Below are 19,800 nucleotides of genomic sequence, written 5' to 3'. Positions count from 1 at the left end.
GTAATTCACTGTAAATCTGATCTGGGAGATCCAACTAGAGTTTCCATTCCTTCTGTTAAACTAAATTATTTCCTGTTTCTTAGAAAATTTGTAGTTATTACTTTGTTAAAGACAATCTAGATGGAATTGTCTATACAGTCTTTACTTTTCTGTGGTTTATATTACTAGCAGGATGCTAAGGGAAGTGATTGAAATATTTGCTCAGCAATTAAAAGACATTACTAGCTTCAGGGAAATAGATTAATTGAATTTTTCTGGAATGTAATTTTTGTTTGTTTAGTGCTTTTCTGAGGTGTTTTAAGATGGCTTACCTGTGCAGAAGGATTTCTGTTTACAGGAGGTTATAGATGGAGTGACTTGAATATTTAAAACAGAAGTCAAGAATCCAAGGTGCTTGGATTCTGCACAGAATGATGGTAACTCCTTAGATAACAGCACAGATACAACTAAGGACTGTTGGAAGATCAGCAGAAACATTAGAGAACAAGATGGAGGTATGAGGGAAGGTGCCAAATCCCAAGTGGGAGCTCACCTATAAGGTATTGGTGAATTAAAAAAAGAGGAAAAAATGGAAAGAGATTCATAAACCATTTTGAATTTGAAGTGGACAAAGTTTAAAATATTGGTATGCTTTAGTTCTTGTTTTATGTGACAAGTAAGACCATATGGATGAACAGTGGTATTTTTCAGTTCTATCTAAAACAGTAGGTTCTATCCACGTTATATTGCTGGAGAATCAAGGATGTATCACAATGCACTGTAAGCATAATACATCATCCTTAAATTAAGGATAGCAAAGCCAAAGCACCTCAAGGTGATCCAAGTTTGAGGAAAGTCTGATAAAATCCTTTCCATTCTTCTTATTTTTTTGTAATCATGCTTCACTTGTCCATAGTACTTTCCAGAAATAAAGTTAAAAAATTACAGTATTTCTAATGTAAAATGTCAGTAAAGGCAAGATTTTTTTCAAGAATTCTTTCTATGAGATGCAAATAATAAACAGCCACACCAAACCTTTTGTGCTGTTCACATCACAAAGACTTTTTTTCTTTCATGGGATTTGTAGCCTGTGTGGTTTCCGTCCTCTAGGTTTAGAAGTTCTCTGTGTGTTACAAGTTTCTTTATTTTTACAATGCATTCTTGGCTAAATTTAAATTGGTGTTTCTAGGTCACTGTGACTAACCTGAAGTTTTAAGTGAGAACAAATTTCTTGTTGCTAACTTTCAAATAAATTCAAATGCAAAAAACCCTTCTCTTAGATCAGATAGTTCTAGTTCCAGCTGATGAAATTGAGTTTGTAAGTGTAACCATGGGACCTTTTATAATAATAAAGCATCCTGCTGATTTCATTTTGAGGAACATAGGAAGCATTAAATGCTAATTCTCAATGGAAGTAACTTATTTTCTTAGCTTCCTTGTTTTTATAGGAGTAGTATGAATTCTGTTGGATATTTTTTTTTTAGGAAGGGTTTTTTTTTTCTCTAACATAAACATAGTGTTTCTTTGTAGGGCGCCAATGCCTCTGCTTTGGAGAAAGAGATTGGTCCTGAACAGTTCCCTGTGAATGAACATTATTTTGGCTTGGTCAATGTAAGTGAATTTTCTGTTATTGAAGTCATGTTTTTTTAATTTGTATCCTAATTTTGAATTTAACAGGATTATCTTTTAAAACTTTATCTATGAGAATATTGTTCATATTCTCTTCTAGAGAAGAGAGGTTTGATTTTACAGTGATGCTGCAGTCTATGGGAGCCTTGAGGTTTTAACATGAAAATGTGTTGCTTTTGTAAAAACATAGTACTTGTGGGATTAGTGGAAGTTCTTCTATGCAAGGACATAGCCAGGAGATAAATGAGGGTAAATAATTTTCTTGCATGTAGTAATACTCCTTTTTTAAAATTGTTTGACAACCTTGTGTAATAGTGAATCGTTATTTTGTATTTGTCAGTTTGTATAGATCTGACTTGACGGGGATCTGTTGGACAGTGAGGGTTGTTTACCTAAATTAACTATGGAGAGAATGGAGCATTGACGTTGATCTTGCCAGTGCTTCTGGAGGAGAAAGGCAGCTGTTGTGCCTAAGACATCTTTTACCAATGAATATATGAAGTTACTTAATAGAAACAAAGATTCAGTGGCATCAAATTTATGATGTGAAAATACTATTTTGGCAAAACTCACTAGAAACATAAGTATACTTCTGTTTGCTGGTCATCTAGGTACGTTTTGTTGAAAACTGAAACATGATCTATCTTTTGACACACCAAATAAGGTTAACATAACTACTAAAGTGTTGCAGCTCCTTACAAATGCATTTCACTGACTTGTGTGGGTTTCTAGCAGTTTGTGTTCTCAGACACCAAACTATCTAAACACATTGAGTTATATTCCTTAAGTATGGTGTTAATGGCCATTCCAAAGCTGCTGAGGTTTGCACCATAATGAGAAAAATGGAAGGCATCTCCAATTGTAACATAAATAGCAGAGCCATGAATAGTGTGAAGAGGGAAAATAGCATTCTAAAAATAACCAGAATTATTATAACCACATCCATTCTCTGTTTTGAAGGACAAAATATGACTAATACTGCTGTGTTTTATTCCTTGCACCCAATTTCTTTAGGATGATCATTTTCATGCTGTTGTTGTGCAGAGCTTTTCCTAAACTATTTCTAGTTCTTTCATGATTTGAAGTTAATTGGAGCACTTTAAAGGGGCCAGTTACATGGCTTCAGCATCAATACTAGTAAATGTGTGGTTGCACTGCAAATAGAATCAGGTATTAAACCTGTGGACAATGAAGGCTTTAAAAGGTTTTTTTTAGGAGTTATTTTCTCTTTGGATCAGTAAGCTGAACCATCTTGCCTGCAGTCAAACTATTGCTAAAGCCACTGCAGCAAATATGGGAGAAGGGTCTGACTGTTCCTTCTGACAGCCTGTTAAAATAGATTACGTGTAACTTAGAACTGAAGTGCAAAAGGGATGGAACAATGTTCTTGTTCCAGAATTTCATCTCAGTTTTCATTTTAAGAAGCTTCTATCTTAAAAAGAGCCTTCAAATTTTATTTTTACATTGAAAGTGTAAAATTTTACAAGTGCTCATGAAGTCAGGTTTAAGCCGAAAAACCTGTTTTGGCATCTATTTAAAATATTTATGCCAGACAAACAATGACAAATAGATTTTAAAAGCTACGTGTTTGTACCTGTTCTTCATTTGTGTTCTAGGTGATGTTACACTTTATACAGTATCTGTGTATTTGATCTGTGCATGTAGCTCCAGGTTTGGAAATATTCATCAGGCCATTGAGAACTGTCTTGTCAACCTGTTTTTTGGGGTTCTGTTGAAGACGAATGCTTAGAAGCCCACCCACCCCCTTATTTTTTTTTTTTCAGCCAACATTTCTAGCCAAGTTAAGGTCATGATTGGAAAGATCTGACTCCTGTGTACTTCTAAAAGCAAACCAACTGCATTTCAAAAATGTGACACTGCTATGTAGTACTGTTTATTTGTGGAGAACTCTCTCCAATACAGAGAAGTGTAGATCAATAATTGAGATATTCAGAAGTTCCCCAAGGCCCTGAATTGCTCGAAGTTGGACAAATTTACTTCTAACATGAAAAAAGTCAAAATTGCTGAAAGTACTTGACATGCAGGAAAATATCTAAAATGCTAACGTGCAAGATGCCGATTTCAGAAATAAAAGTTCTTCTACGTTATTTTATGTAAAGGTGTTAGGAAGCAGAGTTGAAATACTGTTTAGAAGGACATTTAAAAAACTTAAAGCATGTCATAAAATGAATTTTTCACTTTGACTGCTGCAAAGTGTCTTGCATCTTACTGTCAGGACTTTTTAAAGATGTTTGAATGGAATTTTGTTTCTTTAATTCCTTTAACTCTTCCATTTAGTTTGGTTCTAATAATCTGTGTGGGTAGCATCAGAGCTGGATATGTATAACCAGTTAACTTCATGCTTTTTGACATGATTTTCTATGAATACAGTCCTGAAATCTCATTAACTACTTGCTTTGTAAACTTTTCGACTTAAGAGGAATCATGACCTTGTATTTTTTTTAAGATCACTAATTTTTAGTTTCTTCTGTCTCTAATTTTCTGGGATTATTATAGACAAACATATTAACTACCTCATCTGAAAACAATAGTACTTGGTATTTCTATTGCCGATTTTGTCTTGTATTGCCGATTTTGTCTTGTATTGCCGATTTTGTCTTGTATTGCCGATTTTGTCTTGTATTGCCGATGATTTTGTCTTGTATTGCCGATTTTGTCTTGTATTGCCGATTTTGTCTTGTATTGCCGATTTTGTCTTGTATGCAGATTCCAGTGGCATGGTGCTTATCTGTTCTCCTAGGTCACTAACATACATATGGATTAGGTGCTTTCCTAATTCACGTGTTTGTTCAGCTTGCATATTTGTCTTCCTCATATCATAAATTTTAAATCTTGTTCCGTGCTGTTTGTATATGGTGTTAATTAATGTAACTATAATTCTGTAATCTTTTTAGCTGTATTAATTAAACTGTTAATTTTCTCTTTCAGTCAGCAAACTGATTATTAACTTGAAATCATTCTGCTACAGTAATCAAATTTTAGTAAACAGTAGTGGCCGTATTCTCTGAGTACCACTTAAAAAAATAGTCTGTTCTGTAGTCAGATTTGTATGCTTGTTTTGTTTATTTAAGATATTTTTCTCTCAGTGCTCTTGAGATGTAGAATCTCATTGCCAGAATATCTGGGGACTGGCACACCCAGTATTTGTTTCACTTTTTTGAAGCAATAGCATTGTACAGTACAGTTGTTCAATAAATTGCAAAGAAAAAAATCAAAAAACCCATGGTGTATTTCTGGTGGATGATATGCTAATATCTGAGTGTTTCTTCTTTTTAAGCCATGTGGAACACTGCCTCTGGAAGTTATCGCTGTCTTCCTTTCTCTAAAATGACACTGCCTTCAGATGTGGCAGTTGTAAAACAGCTGCTCTTTGAATTTACCTGCATCATGTACTTCTTCTAATATTTCATTATAAGCAGGAAATATTTAACATGTACCTTGCTAACTATCTCTAAAAAGTACTTTGCATATCTGACACAGGCAGCTTTTGTTACTCTCATACCGTTGAGACGCAGTGGTGCTGCTGATGGATGCTGTCTCTTTATGTTTTCTTTCTGTTCTGCTGTATCATTGGCACCCCTCCACATCAGTATCAGCAGGATCTCCCCAATCATGCTATGTCTCCAGAAGTTTTGATTTTATGATGAGCCCTCAACTGGATCTTTTTTGTCAGTGTTTCTCTGCTTTTTTTGTGTACCCGGTGTCACTGTGACAGTTGTCTTCTCTTCCTTTTCTTGCTGTTACCAGCTGTGATGATAGAAGGATGAGTCTCTTACAGCATGCCTACTAGTATTTCCCCAGTAAATTAACTCTGACAGATGACTTTTCCATTTTCAGTATGTGACATTCTTAATGAGCAACCTCTTTCTATTATTACTTTTTAACAGACCTAATAAGAAAATGTTTGTTTTCCTTTTGTTCTGTTTTAACCAGTTCGGCAATACCTGCTACTGCAACTCAGTCTTACAGGCACTTTATTTTTGTCGTCCATTTCGGGAAAAAGTTTTGGCATACAAAGTGCAGCCTCGAAAGAAGGAAAGCCTCCTGACATGCCTCTCTGATCTCTTCAACAGTATTGCAACGCAAAAGAAGAAGGTGGGAGTCATCCCACCCAAGAAATTTATTTCCCGATTGAGGAAAGAAAATGGTAAATGAAAATTTTATGCAGATTTAAGCATTGGAGATTTAAGCATACAAAATGTAAACACAACTTCCTTCTTAAGTGAGTCTAAACTGTCAAGTTTTAACAGATTTCTGGAAGATTTTTGAACTCATGTTTGTGGTGTGAATTTCACCACCTCTGTAGCATAGGAACAGAGATTATATCAGAACCATGCTGTGTTGTAAGAGGATTATGTAGTTATCTTTGTTTCTGTACTTGCTTAGACCATGTACAGAGCATGTACTCTGTCTAAATACTCAGTATTTCAATTTTTCCACACTGGCATCATATTCTGTAGAGGTCTGCTGCAAGTCAGCACACTTCAGGTCGTTGCTAGAAACTGTCATAGGCTAACCTAACAGAGTTGGTTAAAATTGAACTCTCTAAGGAGGCTTAATCACTCTTAGCCTGCTTTTTTACATTTGCGGTGGGATAAATTCCTTATGATGAGAACTAACTAGTGGTTGTTTCCCAGGGTTACTTTGTGAGGAAAAGTTCTGTATGTTGATTTATCATCTCTGCTTGAACCTGTAAGCATAACAAACTTATAGTAGGGGATTTTTGCCTCTTGATGCTGGTCTTGATGAACTAATGGCCCAAGGCAACACAACTGAATGTCTTTGTTTCTTTCCCTCTCCAAAAAATCACCAAAACATAAAACCAATCATGGTTTTCTTCAGTTCCAATAAATGTCCAGACTAAGTTTCATTAATGTTATTTTTCAGTTGCCTGTTTCTTACAACCTGAGGAATAGGTGAGGGTAACCTACCATCTGTTGTGAGAACAATTCTTCAAAGACACTTCACAGTGTAACCCACAATTGTATAATAGGATAGAGAAGGGGGAAGGGCACAACTGATTGCTAAAAGCATAGTAAGTTGGTATTATGAAGTATCTGTATTTTTTTCTTTCTTCTTGATCTCTTCCTTTCCAGAATTATTTGATAATTATATGCAGCAGGATGCACATGAATTCCTAAACTACCTACTTAACACTATTGCTGACTTACTACAAGAAGAGAAAAAACAGGAGAAGCAGAATGGCAAACTCCAGAATGGCAGCATTGAGAGTGAAGAAGGAGACAAGACTGATCTGACGTGGGTCCATGAAATCTTCCAAGGAACACTAACCAATGAAACCAGATGTCTTAACTGTGAGGCTGTACGTTTAAAACAAAACAAAACCTCTTAGAATTTTCACAGGTTCTGGATCGTTTTCCCTAATACTAAGCACACTTTTTCATTTATTAGGATAGATGAAATTGCACTCTCTCTATTAAAATATGGAGCATAGCCTATTTTATGACTGTATCACCTCTATGTTCAAACCAATGCTCATTAAGGTATGTTTCTCAGAAAAAGCGTAGTGTTTTTTCTGTTCCTCCTCCCTGTTTCCATCAAGGCAGTCTGCACCTGGCTGATACAAGCTGCCTTTTTGTCTTCATGTTATTTCCTGTGTCAGTGATTGATAGTTTATGTTGTGTTTCTACATGAGAGTTGCTCACTATTTATTTAACTCTGGGATTAACTGAATTTCTTGAACTGGAAGTCTGTGCTTCTTGGTGCTGGTCCATACCCACTGTATTTGAAAGCAAAAGAAGTGCCACAAGGTCTAGAATTAGAAGAGCCACACCACCTTCAGACCAGGAATTTGTAGTTAGTCATGTGCTATGTCTGATTTAATATTTCTAAAAAAAATGAAAACCCAGATGGAGAGAGGAAAAAAGAGAAATGATTACAACAGAAATTACTGTTCTTGGCATTTTAAATCTAAAATTATGGCTATGTGGTGAATAGAAGCTCTAAAAATGACATTAATAAGATTCTGTCTCAAGAATTTTGAAATTAAATGTGACTGTTCCACAAATGGAGAGATGGTTTTCCTAACTGCTAACCCATTTAATTGAAAACCCATCTGCCTGTTTCTGCATTTCCTATAAGTATTTACTGTTAAACTCTGAAGTGCAGCAGAAAGCTGTATCAGTCTACAATGCAGAGTGGCATACACTCAAAGCATCTCCATCTCTGAGAGCTCCAAGTGGTAAAAACTTGGTTTTGCCAGTGAAGTAAGCAGATGTGTCTTGAAGTCTCAAGGGGGAGAGATGTTTTGCAAGAAAGATTTTTGGGTTTGTTTTTTTGTGATTTTCTGGGTTTTGATTTTTTTTTTTTTTTGTTTGGTTGGTTTCTTTCAATATTCCTCTCTGGATTTGTAACAACACATTAGATTATTTCTTGAGTTTTAGTTTACCTCAAGAAAGGGCCTGTGTGTGTCTCTGTATGTGTATTTATTTTTTATCACAAAGCTCTCTTTGCAACATGGACATTGCACCATTCCAGAAATGAATGGTTAGAAGAAATCTGCCAGTTCTAAGCTGTTATGAAATTTTTTTTCCTATTTTTTTCAAGGTTAGTAGCAAAGATGAGGACTTTCTGGATCTATCGGTTGATGTGGAACAAAATACGTCAATTACACACTGTCTAAGGTAAATGAAACCATTTGAGAATGGGACAAATACCTGCTCTTGGTCAGAAGAAAAGAACCTAGCTTAGTTTCTCTGTTGTGCCACAACTGTAGGCTTTGATTTACAGTAAAATATGTTCTTTTCAGACTGCTGTTCATTTTATCTTTATCATGGGGTTTTGAAGCTAGTAGTTTCTTAGTGGTTTTTAGTAGTTAATGAGTATGATAATTTCTTAGTGGTATGTAAGATTGGTTTTCACTTCCTTCTATGGGGATTTTAATTTGTTATATCATAGAGGTTTTATCAAAACTAAACATGGTATGTTTGATATCGTAATAAGTTCTTGTTTATTTTAATACTGTTATTGCATTTCAGTTGTCTGGTCCTGATGTTTGTGGTCAGATTTATTTTTTTTTCTCTGACAGAAATTTGTTCCATGTATTTGACTGCTAGGCCCAAGGCTTATCAGCTGCTAGGATACTGCAAGTTGCATATAGCATCTGGCTTTTTAATAGCTGATAATGGATGTGTAATTGCTAGGAGCTGAAAGATAATCCAGACTTTGGCTAGTCAGTAGCTAATGGCTATAGCTCTTAACACTTAATGTCTGCCACCAAAGAAAACATGGAGTGGCTACTTCTGGAAACAAAGCACAATCACCTTATCCCTGTTTATTACCTATGGTGTTTGACTCCTGCCCAGAAAGGTATAACATTAATACTTGAGGGTGTAATTTCCACATTTTTCCAGCTGAACATTGATACTACATCCCAAGACTGGGACAAATACATCTAAAACGTGTTGGGAAGGTGTGAGCGATACATGAATAAGAGGAATTTAATTTCTGTGTTTTTTTCAGCATTAGCAGCGGTAACTTTTAATTGGATGGTCTGACTGAATGAATATCCCTGCTTATCTGACTTTTCTTTAATTTCCACAGAGGATTTAGTAATACTGAAACTCTGTGCAGTGAATATAAATACTATTGTGAGCAGTGCCGCAGTAAACAGGAAGCACAGAAGAGGTAAGGTTCAAATACTCAGGCTAATGTAAATATTCTCTTAAAATGGGCAGCTGTTGGAAAAATACACCTTATGAATTCGGTGAAAAGAAAATGTAAGACTATTTTGGTCTGTGTTTGGACCAAAGAGAAATGAAGAGGTTAATCTTGTATTCCTCCCTGAAGAGCTTATATCTGGTGCTTCCAGACATTTGCATTTTCCTCAGTTAGCATTAATCAGCTTAAAGCCACTGAAAACCATCCCATTTGCTTTCAGTATGACTACTATATACAAAAATCTTATTTCTCACCTCATACTTGGTCACAGGCAGAGCAGCAAGACAGATTTATTCCATCTTTCTTCCCATTGATGTGATGAAAAATTAATGTTTTCAACATAGACAGTTGTCCTGCATTCAAATGTCAGTTGTCTAGTTAGTCTTTCAGAATAAATGCGATGAACATACATGAGAAAAGCAGCCTTTTGAAAATCTTCAACATTTTAGATGCTTTTTAAGAAGCTCTTCATCTTGAATCTGTTCTTGAACAAAGCTTTGTTTTAGGTGATCTGCTAATACCTGTTCTTTGTTTAACATATTTTTGTGGTTCAGAATGCGAGTGAAAAAGTTGCCCATGATTCTAGCTCTGCACTTAAAAAGGTTCAAATACATGGACCAGCTGCATCGATACACCAAACTCTCCTACCGTGTAGTCTTTCCCTTGGAGCTCCGGCTCTTTAACACTTCAGGAGATGCTACAAATCCTGACAGAATGTATGACCTTGTGGCTGTAGTTGTTCACTGTGGCAGGTATGTTGGTTTTCTGCTTTCTGGACTTTAAATGCTTTTTTTTGGAATTTGAAAGGAGTCTGTCATCCATATGCCATTTTATAAATATATGAGATATATATATCTATACATCATGGCTGATAATATGGGAGTGTGCTAAGCAGCATCAGAGCTAGAGAAAGTGTTTTGGTCTTTTACTACTTTTTTACCATTTTAAGTTTTGCTTTCTGACTACACAGTCTAAGGTTTGCTCTTTTATCAGCTTTCAAAGAAACAAGTTGTTTCTTTGAGCCGTAGCAAAGTAAGAGCAGTCTTTAAAAAATCAAAACCAACAAGAAAAAAAAAAAACCACCCCCAACCCTACTTTCCAGGAAAGCTAAATGAAATAAAAAGAAATCTTGGAAAAACACTTACTAAAATAGAATTAAGTCACAGTTCTTATATTCCTACTTGCTAAACTGCTGAAGGTTTTTTAGAAGCTGGTGCCACCATGTGGAATAAACTGTGTACTGCTGATTTTTAAAAATACCCTTACTCTGTTATTTTTTTGTTGTTGTTGGAGTGGCTTTAATTCTGTTTTTAAAAGCAAAGAGGAAATATTTTTAAGCACTTTTAGGCAAAAATCAGTCATGGAAGGCAAAAATATATTTATAACTGCCTTCTGGAAGCTTGAGATTTAAATTAATAAGTTATTACAGCACATAAATGTTTGAAACATCTTTGTGAGGAGCAAGACAGTATAATCAACACACTAATATTGCAGAGATTTAGTAGAAATAAAGGACATACAGTTCTAGGTGATTTCTGTTGTGGTATAGTTGTGCTATTTTTAATTTCTTTTTATTGTTTTAAGATCTCATGCATTTTCTTCTGTAGATTCTTAATTTGCTATATCTGTAACTGCACTTACATGTTTTAAACAATGGTGATTAATAATTCAGATGTATTAAATAGCTTTGCTTTTTCTTCCCAAACCTGTTGATTTATACAGGGCTTTTAGGAGTCCTGTGACTCTCCTGGTTTCAGTTCTTACTAGGAACTTACCAAAGGCTTAAGATAAACTGTATTTTATAAAATAGTTGAGTTCTCATCATTTGTTTTAACCCTTTTGCCCTTATAGTTTTACTTTTCATTTAATTGCTCTAAATGAAGACATTTCATTTTGTGACAGGTAGTGTGTATCAGTAATTCTGGAAGGACTAGAGAATTACTTTCTTTTGCCTAAAGCTGATATAAATAGATGTCATTTTAAAGCCTTGTGTAGATCCAAGTAAAAACTAAAGCGGGGGGGGGGGCGGGAAGGTAATTTTTTTTTATTTTCCTCACTGGTCCCTGGACTATTCTCTCAGAATTTGAGCTTAGTAGCTTGATAGCTCATCGTTTTCCACCCATTATCTCAAATCACTACCTTTTCAGGGCAGTCCACCTGCCTTTTCTCTGAAAATCCACCTGCCTTTAAGTTAGGTCATTTTGTTGTCCCTTCCCTTCGAGGTAAGTGTTCGGGATACAGGCATTGGAATCAGACTGGGAAACTGAAACCAGAAAAGTGGGAAAAGCAGTTGCAGAAAGCCTGTCTGCAGTCAGCCATAGGCTAAACCACACTGAGAATTAAAAATAAAAATCTCCTGTGCAAATAAAATCAGACAGACGATTATTAAAATTTTTGAACAGTGGTCATAATATTCAGGAGTGATGAATACAACCAAACGGTGATTGAAATAACTGGGTTTTAATTTTGGTTTTGGAAATAATATGAATGACTGAGTGAAATATTTATGAAATTCTGTATTTTGAATATATTGTATTTAGCAAGTAGCAAAGACAGAAATTTTATTTCAAGCAATTTGGCAAAGTCTAAGAACCTAAACAATGTTACGAGTAGTGTTAGACAACATTAAGAGTCAGGAAATCTAACTCTGCCAATAATAGTGAGAATCATGTGGAGAGCAGTGATCCTGCCTTTGTAGGCACAGGAGTAATAAGTCTTCAATCCTTTTTTCTGGCAGTGGTCCAAATCGTGGACACTATATCACCATTGTGAAGAGCCATGGCTTTTGGTTGCTGTTTGATGATGACATTGTAGAGGTGGGTATGCTATTACATGGTGAGAACAAGTGTAGACAGCATCACTCTCCAGCTCTCTTTTTATGTCTGGGATTAGCTTTTGCACCTGTGAAAGTATTTCAGCAAAATCTGTGCACAGAATAATTCTGAACATTTCAAAAGTAAATGCAAAAAAAAAAAGCATTTTTGTGCGTCATTGTGATAGAAGTAGTATGGAGAACGGCAAATGAACATGAGGGTTGTATGGACACCTCAGACATGCAGTGGTGTACACCTGTTCAGGCTGAAATACCACAACTATTTTACTCAAGATCTGAAATGCTCTTATTACAGCCCACCTTTTGAGCTCCTTTTTGTGGCTAATTTGCTTTGTGCTAGTTGCATTTCATTGCTGCATTTAAGAACTTCTAACCTTTTTTTTGTAGGCAGTTTTCCCCAACAAATTGAAGTGTAGAAACACTGTAAGAAAAGATTTGAGAGACTGTAATACAGTCCTGAAAGTGTACAACAATGTTTGGTCTATTTGTGTTAACATTTCAACAGTCTGCTCAAGAAAATTTTTCCTTACCTTTTCTACTAACATATTTGTAAAGACTAATATCCAATATCTATCTATCTATCTATCTATCTATCTATCTATCTATCTATCTATCTATATCTCCATGTATTTCAAATAATTATTAAGCAAATATCAAACAGAAATACCACAGTAGCACTGCTTTTTGTAAAGATGAAAATGTACTGTTTTCCTCTGAGATCTCATGGTCAAGGTTAAGGCCTGAAGCTAAGTGTCTAAATAGGTACAGCAAAATCCTTGCTTGTGTTGAAATAAAGATGATGTAATATGTGCTTTTTTTTTTTTTTTTTTTAAATCTTTGCTTAGCTTTGAGCATCAGGAGTGACTTCCTGGTGATTTGGATGGCTTGTATGACTATGAACAGTTGCCATTCCCCCGTTACTGTATTTTGAGGGTTATTTTCCTCTGTTTCTGTCATGGATGAAGTACATAATTGTGTCATCTAATTTTGGAAATAGTGTTCAATATTTTTAAATGCAAGTATTCACTGTCTTTTCCGTCCAGGAGGTAAACTTTACATTTTAGAAGTAGATGTGAAATAACCATCTTGTTCTATATTTGTTTTCTGTCAGTCACTTCTATGTTGTATCTTAGCTTTTAGGTCAAAGCAGAATTTCTTTTCATCTGCAAATGCTGTTGGCACTTTTATAGATGTGCCAAAACATAGCTTTTAAATATACACTGTCTGTTATTGGACAATAAATTCAAGGAGCTGTCACAAGTAAGCTAGAATGTAGTTCCTCTCTCTTGGAGGGATGCTTTTTTTTTCCTTTAAGTTGCTTTTCTAACTTTAATCATGGCTTTCTTTTTTTAAGTTCATCTTTTACAGAGGTTATCTAAGTGCTGTAAAAATAAAGCTCTTTGATCTGAAATTTCTACTTTTTATGTCTTCCATGGTGCTTTGTTTTCACTGTCTTGATTAGTGTTAGCAGTATAAGCCCTGTCCTGTAGCACTACCTCTGCCCCAGCTGTGGATCCAGAAGTTTGACTCCTTTTCCTGCTAGAAGATTCTTCCTGGCTGGCGTTTGCACGTGGTGTTTGTTTTCTGTGAAATTCAGGCTTTATTTTTTCTGCTGGTAGAGGGCATGAAAATTTGCACATGAGTTTTGCACAAGCTGTTTGAGATCATTGGCCCTTTCTGATGACCTGCTTTGAGGAGTGTAGTATTAAGGATTCCAGTGGGGTTTGTCCCTGAGGATCTCTTCACTGACTATCCATCGTAGCTGCTCCTGCCTTGTAAGAGTGTGATGAGCATGAAACTTACCTCTTACCTCCCTCTGGCTAGGAAGTACCACCCTTTCTCTTTTCTCAACCTTCTAGAACTCGCCTGCATTTCTTCATTCAGTGATCAAGTAGAACAGGATAGTGGAGACTGCTCTTCCTTTCCTGATGCTACAGGCTGCTGGAAGAAGTAGCTGCAGTTTTACTCATCTGTTCTCTCTCCCCTGCTTAGTCAACAGCTCTTGAGAATTAGTTCCTTACTAGTGCTATAGGTTATTCACTGAAAAAGTGAATTAAAGCCGCAACCCCTTTTGTCAGTTCCATTTGCTTCCTAAAGAGGTTTAAATATCTACTCTGTACTTACTGTTTTCAACCTTCTTGTGACTGGCCATAAGGTGACACTACAGCAAATATATTGCTGTGTATGACATTACAGAAGTTGTCCTCAAAAATGGAGTGGCAGAAAAACCCCAAAGCCCCAAATCCTCTAAAACATGAATTCTGCGTAAGTTTCTGGATTTAGGGCTAATCACACGAGTCTTCTACTCTTCACAGAGTCTTAAGAACCTGAAAGCAGGTGGGTTGGTTTGGGGTTTTTTTTTGTTTGTTTTTGAGGTTGGAGACTTAACATTCTAGGTGTGAACAGGATTCATAACAGAACAGGTATTAGTCATTCAACTTCAGAAGATGAGTCCAAACTCACTGTACCTGTATACAAATACTCAACTGAAAGAGAACACGGGAGAAAGCCTTTGCCCTTACAGTTAAAAAGCTTTGTTGCATTTTTGTCAAGGGATATGAATTAATAGCTCTGAACTGTCAATAGGAAGTAGTTTATCCTTATTACACACTAAATGTCAGAGGTGGTGAAGTCATATTTATTTATCTATTTAGATTTGCTTGGAAGGCCAACTTCCAATTAAATTGAAGACAGATGATAATCAAACATACTACAGCATATGTGAAAAGCAACTGCGTCAAATCCAGGAGGCAAATCAGTCCAAATAATATACTGCGCCAAGCAGAATTAATTGAGAAACCTGAGTAAATGATCTCTGGCTAATTTGACATGTTGTCATTAGAGCAGCTAAGTGATACATTATAGTGACAATGTTTATCTGAAACAGAGAGGGAGAAGTGTCCATCCAGGGAGCTCTCCAGATTGAGAAAAGGGGGAGAATGTCTTTGCTTAAATATTTGTCCAGAGATTTGCAGCATTCAGTTGGATGCTATGAATGGTATGCAAGAAAAGCATTTGGTTTGAGGAACCAGAATAGTTGTCTGGAAATGAGCAAAGGATACTTAAGCTCAATTAACAGGAAAAATCATCATAATGCCAGGTGAGGCTGCAAAACCCTAAAAATAGTTGTGAAACTATCAGCTGGTTGTTACTCTAAAGCTGCAACTGGGTAAAACTTTGCTGTCCACAATATACATGGTCAACTAAGGATGGGAAGAATAGAGTCGATATGATCCTCTTACAGTTCCACTGTTTTCTGTGGATAGTGAAATTAAAGAAGGAAGTCAGTTTTGCTGTGATAAAACTAAAAATATCTGTAGGATGAATTAATCTACATCAAATGTTTGAGTTGCATTCAAAATGAGTAGTGGAAATAGACTTGATTGCATGGCAAGTTAGTTGGCACTTAAAATAAAACATGTTTGAGTTGTCTGCTAAATATATTACAAGGAATGAAGAATGTTCTTTTGCTATTTTTCTGTTAAAATGTGTATCTAACACTTTGTAGTAGACGTTATGTTAATAAATTGTGTGAAAATGCAAAAGCCCTCAATATGGTATTTCAGCTTCTCTGAAGTCCGTAAATGGAAATGAGAGAAAGACAAAATACCTTTTTGGGGTTTCCCCCCCCCCATTTTTTTAAAAAAAACCCCAAACTATTCAAAGGAAAACTTATGCAGCTTTGTCCTGCAACTGATTCATCTTCTGGAAACTTACTGACTTTGTCTTTCTTGTACTTCAAGAAGGCTGGGAAAAGGATGGCCTAAACTTGCAGGTTGTTTGGCAGTGCCACTTACAGAAGCCAATGCTTTTGTGTTTGCTGGTGATGCTAAAGTCTGTTCAGTGAGTGATGATTTAGCACACTGCCAAATAAATTCTGTAGCTGAGGAGGCTTCTTGATGGAGTCATAGTGTGGTCCCTTTCTTCTAAGTTGTAAGCACAAGCTGGTCTCTGCTATTCCTTCTCATGATCAAAAGCAAGTGTTCAGTCCAGAGTCTCGTGTATTCTGAACGTTTCTTTACTTCATCAGTGTTATTCCTTGGGGAAACTTTTGGCTAGTCTCCCTTTGGTCCTCCATAACAAATTCAGTTTACTTTAGCCTTTCATCTCTGTGGATCCAGAGTCCTAAAGGTATTTTCAAATACTAAACCACAATGGAGTGCTGAGCAACACAGTCATTGGGAGTATTTTATTTCAGTGTTTTGGTCCTTGTGCTTACTCTCCCCTGACTTGAGAATCAAATTCAGTAATGTAAAGCCAGTTGTTCTCAGGAGCGGGATCAAGACTGTAGAACTTGCATCCTTAAAAGCCCTTTAAAATGCCCTACAGGCCTTGCTGGTTGGAGTATAAAATGAAAAACTGCTTTTCTGCAATAGTTCACAACTTTAAATATAAGCAGACCATTTAATTCTATTAATATGGCAAAGAATTTATTTCTTTTAAAACACAAACCTTGTGGCAGTATTTCAGTAGGCATTGTACCAGCAAATCCTAAGGAAGCAAAGCTATCATAAGACCAGAAGATCATAATCAGATGAGATCCACAGATTTCATGATATAATTACCAGTAGCACTAGCAGGACTTCTCGACGTAAGAGGGTCACAAGAACTTTAAAATCTGCAGTTATTTTAGCCTAGTGTTCAAGCTGTTCAAGATGGTCCTTCTGTACTCCCAACTGTACAGAAATCTTTGCTGATCGGTGACTGCTTTTTTTCATTTACATTACAAACATATAGTCAGGAAAGCTAACACTAGACTGAATGAGAAAACAAATATAAAAATGTCGTGTACTCTTTTTAAGGGTACATTTTCATGGATCCCCTTTTTTATAGCCCAGCTTAAGAGTGCACCACTTCTGAGAGGCTTATTATTTCATCTTGATTTTCTTTTTTTTCAATAGTGAATAAGGTATTAAGTGGAAAAAATGTTTTGTTTTATTTGATTGGATTCAATGATACTGAAATATTGCTGTATTAATACTGCGTGGCTTTCCAGCATCGTCTCCAAGAACTGAAAATAATGCTTTGTCTAGGAAAAGCATTCTTAGGATGGTATTTTGACTGAGGCTAATTAAAACTCTCATTGATTTTCAGAAAATTGATGCCCAGGCCATTGAAGAATTCTATGGGTTAACATCAGACATTTCCAAAAACTCAGAATCTGGATATATCCTCTTCTACCAGTCAAGAGACTAAAACAAAAAGATACATGTATTCAAATGAAAGAAAAAAAGGGATCAAGATATGTCCAAATGGAACATATTTATGACAGCAGAAGCAGTTCCTCATTGTTGCTGTAGGACCAGGACAGATCCAGCACGGCGAATAAAGGTTTCTCCCTGCCATTTCGTGGAGGATTAGTGCTGACTGCCGAAACAAGAAGAGCTTTTGTTCCAGTTTTCTTTCTGGGCTTTTTTTACGTGCTATTTTCCAAAATCTGTGTTACCTCTACTTGAAACCTGGCTGCTTATTTGTTCATGAACTGAAGAAGAGATTTAAAAGTAGCATTGTAGAATTTTTACCATTTAATGTTGGCCTGAGGCTATACCTTGGTTTCTACCATCGTCGTTTTTCTGTATTTTAGCAGAATGATTTCAATATTCAGTGTCAGCTGAAGGCATATTTTAGGATATGAACAGCAGCTGGTTGCTGGATATTTTTGGTGACTCAGACTTGAGAAGCAGTACAAAGCTAAGACATATTGGAAATGTCAAGTCTGTAATTTTTATAAAAAAAAAAAAAAACAGACAAAAATCTGCAGCATTGTAAATTTCCCCATTATGCATTATCTTGGGTTTAGATAACACTAACAGTACTGCTTCTTTTTATATTTTTATTTTTACTGTTCTGTTTCTTCTTCAGAAGGTATAGAACTTTATCCGTATTCAGCCTAGTCTATTGTGCATTTTTCTTTTGAAGCAGAAGTTTTGACTTATAGCCACATTGCTGCAAATTTAAGGGGAGCAGAAAAGCAGTTACCTTTTGAAGAATATTTCTGGCAACCAGTTGCTGTAGAAAGTTTGAAGTTACAGCATTTCTTGGAGCTATTGTGTAAACCAAAAGTGCCCTCATTCTGAAACAGGATCTGTTCAACGTTTCATTCAATACATAGTAAACTGATGCAACTAGCATTTTGAATCTATGCTAATACACAGAAACAGCACTAATTGTGAAGGGTTAACCAAGGGGAGCATTATTTATGTAACTAATCCAGTTGTTCTTAGTCTTCAAGATAATGTCAGAAGGAAAACAAACCAACCAACCCAGACATCACCTTGCTAAGTGTTCCTCACCATCTGTTGGTAATGTTTGTAGTGATCTGGGAATTGTAACTCCCACCTAAAAATGCTTCTGATTGTTTTACCTCTATAGGCCTTGCTTAACAGGGGAAATTGTTAGTCTTTTAAAGACTGAAACTAAGTAATTATCCGTTATGTGTGTATATATTATAATCTCAAGGATAACTAGAAAGAAAAGACTAAGGAAGTTTGTAAGAAATCTCAGAAAATCTTCTGTAATTTTCTTTTTGAAAAGTCCTGTTGCCGTGCCAAAGCTTGTCACAGCTGGCTCTAAACTACCAGTGGAAATGAGTATTTTCCTTTCTTCATCTTGTTAGATAACACAAGAGCTGTCCTCTCTGTGGTTGTTCCCAGCACAGCCGTTCGTGGTATATACCAGTAATTGTTGTTCTTGAGGACATTTAACTTATGCAATTCTGTGGTGTGTACAGGATATAAAATATTTTACCAAAATATCGTCCTCAGGTAAACATCATCTCACGAACAGTTTCTTGTGGTGGCTGTATGTATCTGTTTCTTCTTACCATGACCAGAAACTTAATGTTAGCAATTAACTCCTGTCTTCAAAATGCAAATTAATCATTATCACTGTATTACACCTGGGTACAGGTTCCATTCTCCTGGCACATCTCCTCTTCCAGAAGATAAAATATGGACATTGGGTTTTTTAATTATTTTTTATTATATGGAGTACTGTCATTTTAAGAGACATATTCAATAACAACAAACCTTGTCATCTTGTTCCTATTGTGTGAAAATTGTTCCTGGCTAAGAGTCTTCTCCCCTTGTTCACACACAAGCTGTGAGTCCTTTCCTGGTGGCACTACCAGAAGACTGTCATCACTAATTCTTGCAAAAAATGAAAAAAAAGAGAGCACTGAGTTAAAAATAATCTTAAACAGTAAATACAAAAATTAATGTAGTACACTAGACATGTATTTTGTATATCTGGTGATACATTTTTACAAATAAAATACCTGACTGAGAGATAATATTGAAAGATATATACTATAGATTAAAAACTGTTAAAAGTGCACTTTTGCTACAGATTTATAAGGAGACTAAAAGGAATTAAATTGGAAGAGAATGGTGTGATGTTACTTCTGTATAATAAATGACCCCACCTGTCTCCAATAAAGGTCATGTATGATCAAATGCACATGGCCCAAATGCTTTTCCTTCAATTTCAACCCAAGGCAGAAATAAAAGTAATTGGTTAGTTGCTTGCTCTCCTTAGCTTCTCCCTCCATGCTGGCTGGCTGAGGGATTGTGACCCCTCTGTATTTGCATGCATATAACCTGTGCATAAGGGGTTTAAACCAAGAGAAATGAGTAATTCAGTGTCACACATTGTAAGTG

General features: G+C 35.9%; 1 protein-coding gene across 2 annotated transcripts; it reads left to right on the top strand.

Annotated features, from left to right (window-relative positions):
- The first annotated feature begins 1,495 nt into the window (after window positions 1-1,495).
- On the top strand, window positions 1,496-19,600 carry LOC113480054 (ubiquitin carboxyl-terminal hydrolase 12-like). Of its 2 annotated transcripts, none has more exons than XM_026848597.1 (8): window positions 1,496-1,590; window positions 5,563-5,776; window positions 6,726-6,952; window positions 8,197-8,273; window positions 9,193-9,276; window positions 9,864-10,061; window positions 12,047-12,125; window positions 17,237-19,600. In XM_026848597.1, exons 3-8 carry the CDS (start codon window positions 6,743-6,745, stop codon window positions 17,336-17,338), a joined length of 750 nt encoding a protein of 249 aa, XP_026704398.1. In that variant the 5' UTR covers window positions 1,496-1,590; window positions 5,563-5,776; window positions 6,726-6,742; the 3' UTR covers window positions 17,339-19,600. The 2 variants fall into 2 exon arrangements, with proteins under 2 accessions (XP_026704398.1, XP_026704396.1); XM_026848595.1 differs by having other exon boundaries at window positions 1,505-1,590; window positions 5,703-5,776.
- The last annotated feature ends 200 nt before the right edge of the window (window positions 19,601-19,800 follow it).

This window comes from Athene cunicularia (assembly GCF_003259725.1).
Source record: "Athene cunicularia isolate RWA chromosome 4 unlocalized genomic scaffold, athCun1 chr4_part3, whole genome shotgun sequence".
Classification (NCBI taxonomy): domain Eukaryota; kingdom Metazoa; phylum Chordata; class Aves; order Strigiformes; family Strigidae; genus Athene; species Athene cunicularia.
The sequence above is the reverse complement of the archived record's forward strand: the minus strand, read 5'-3'. Positions and strand labels throughout refer to the sequence as shown.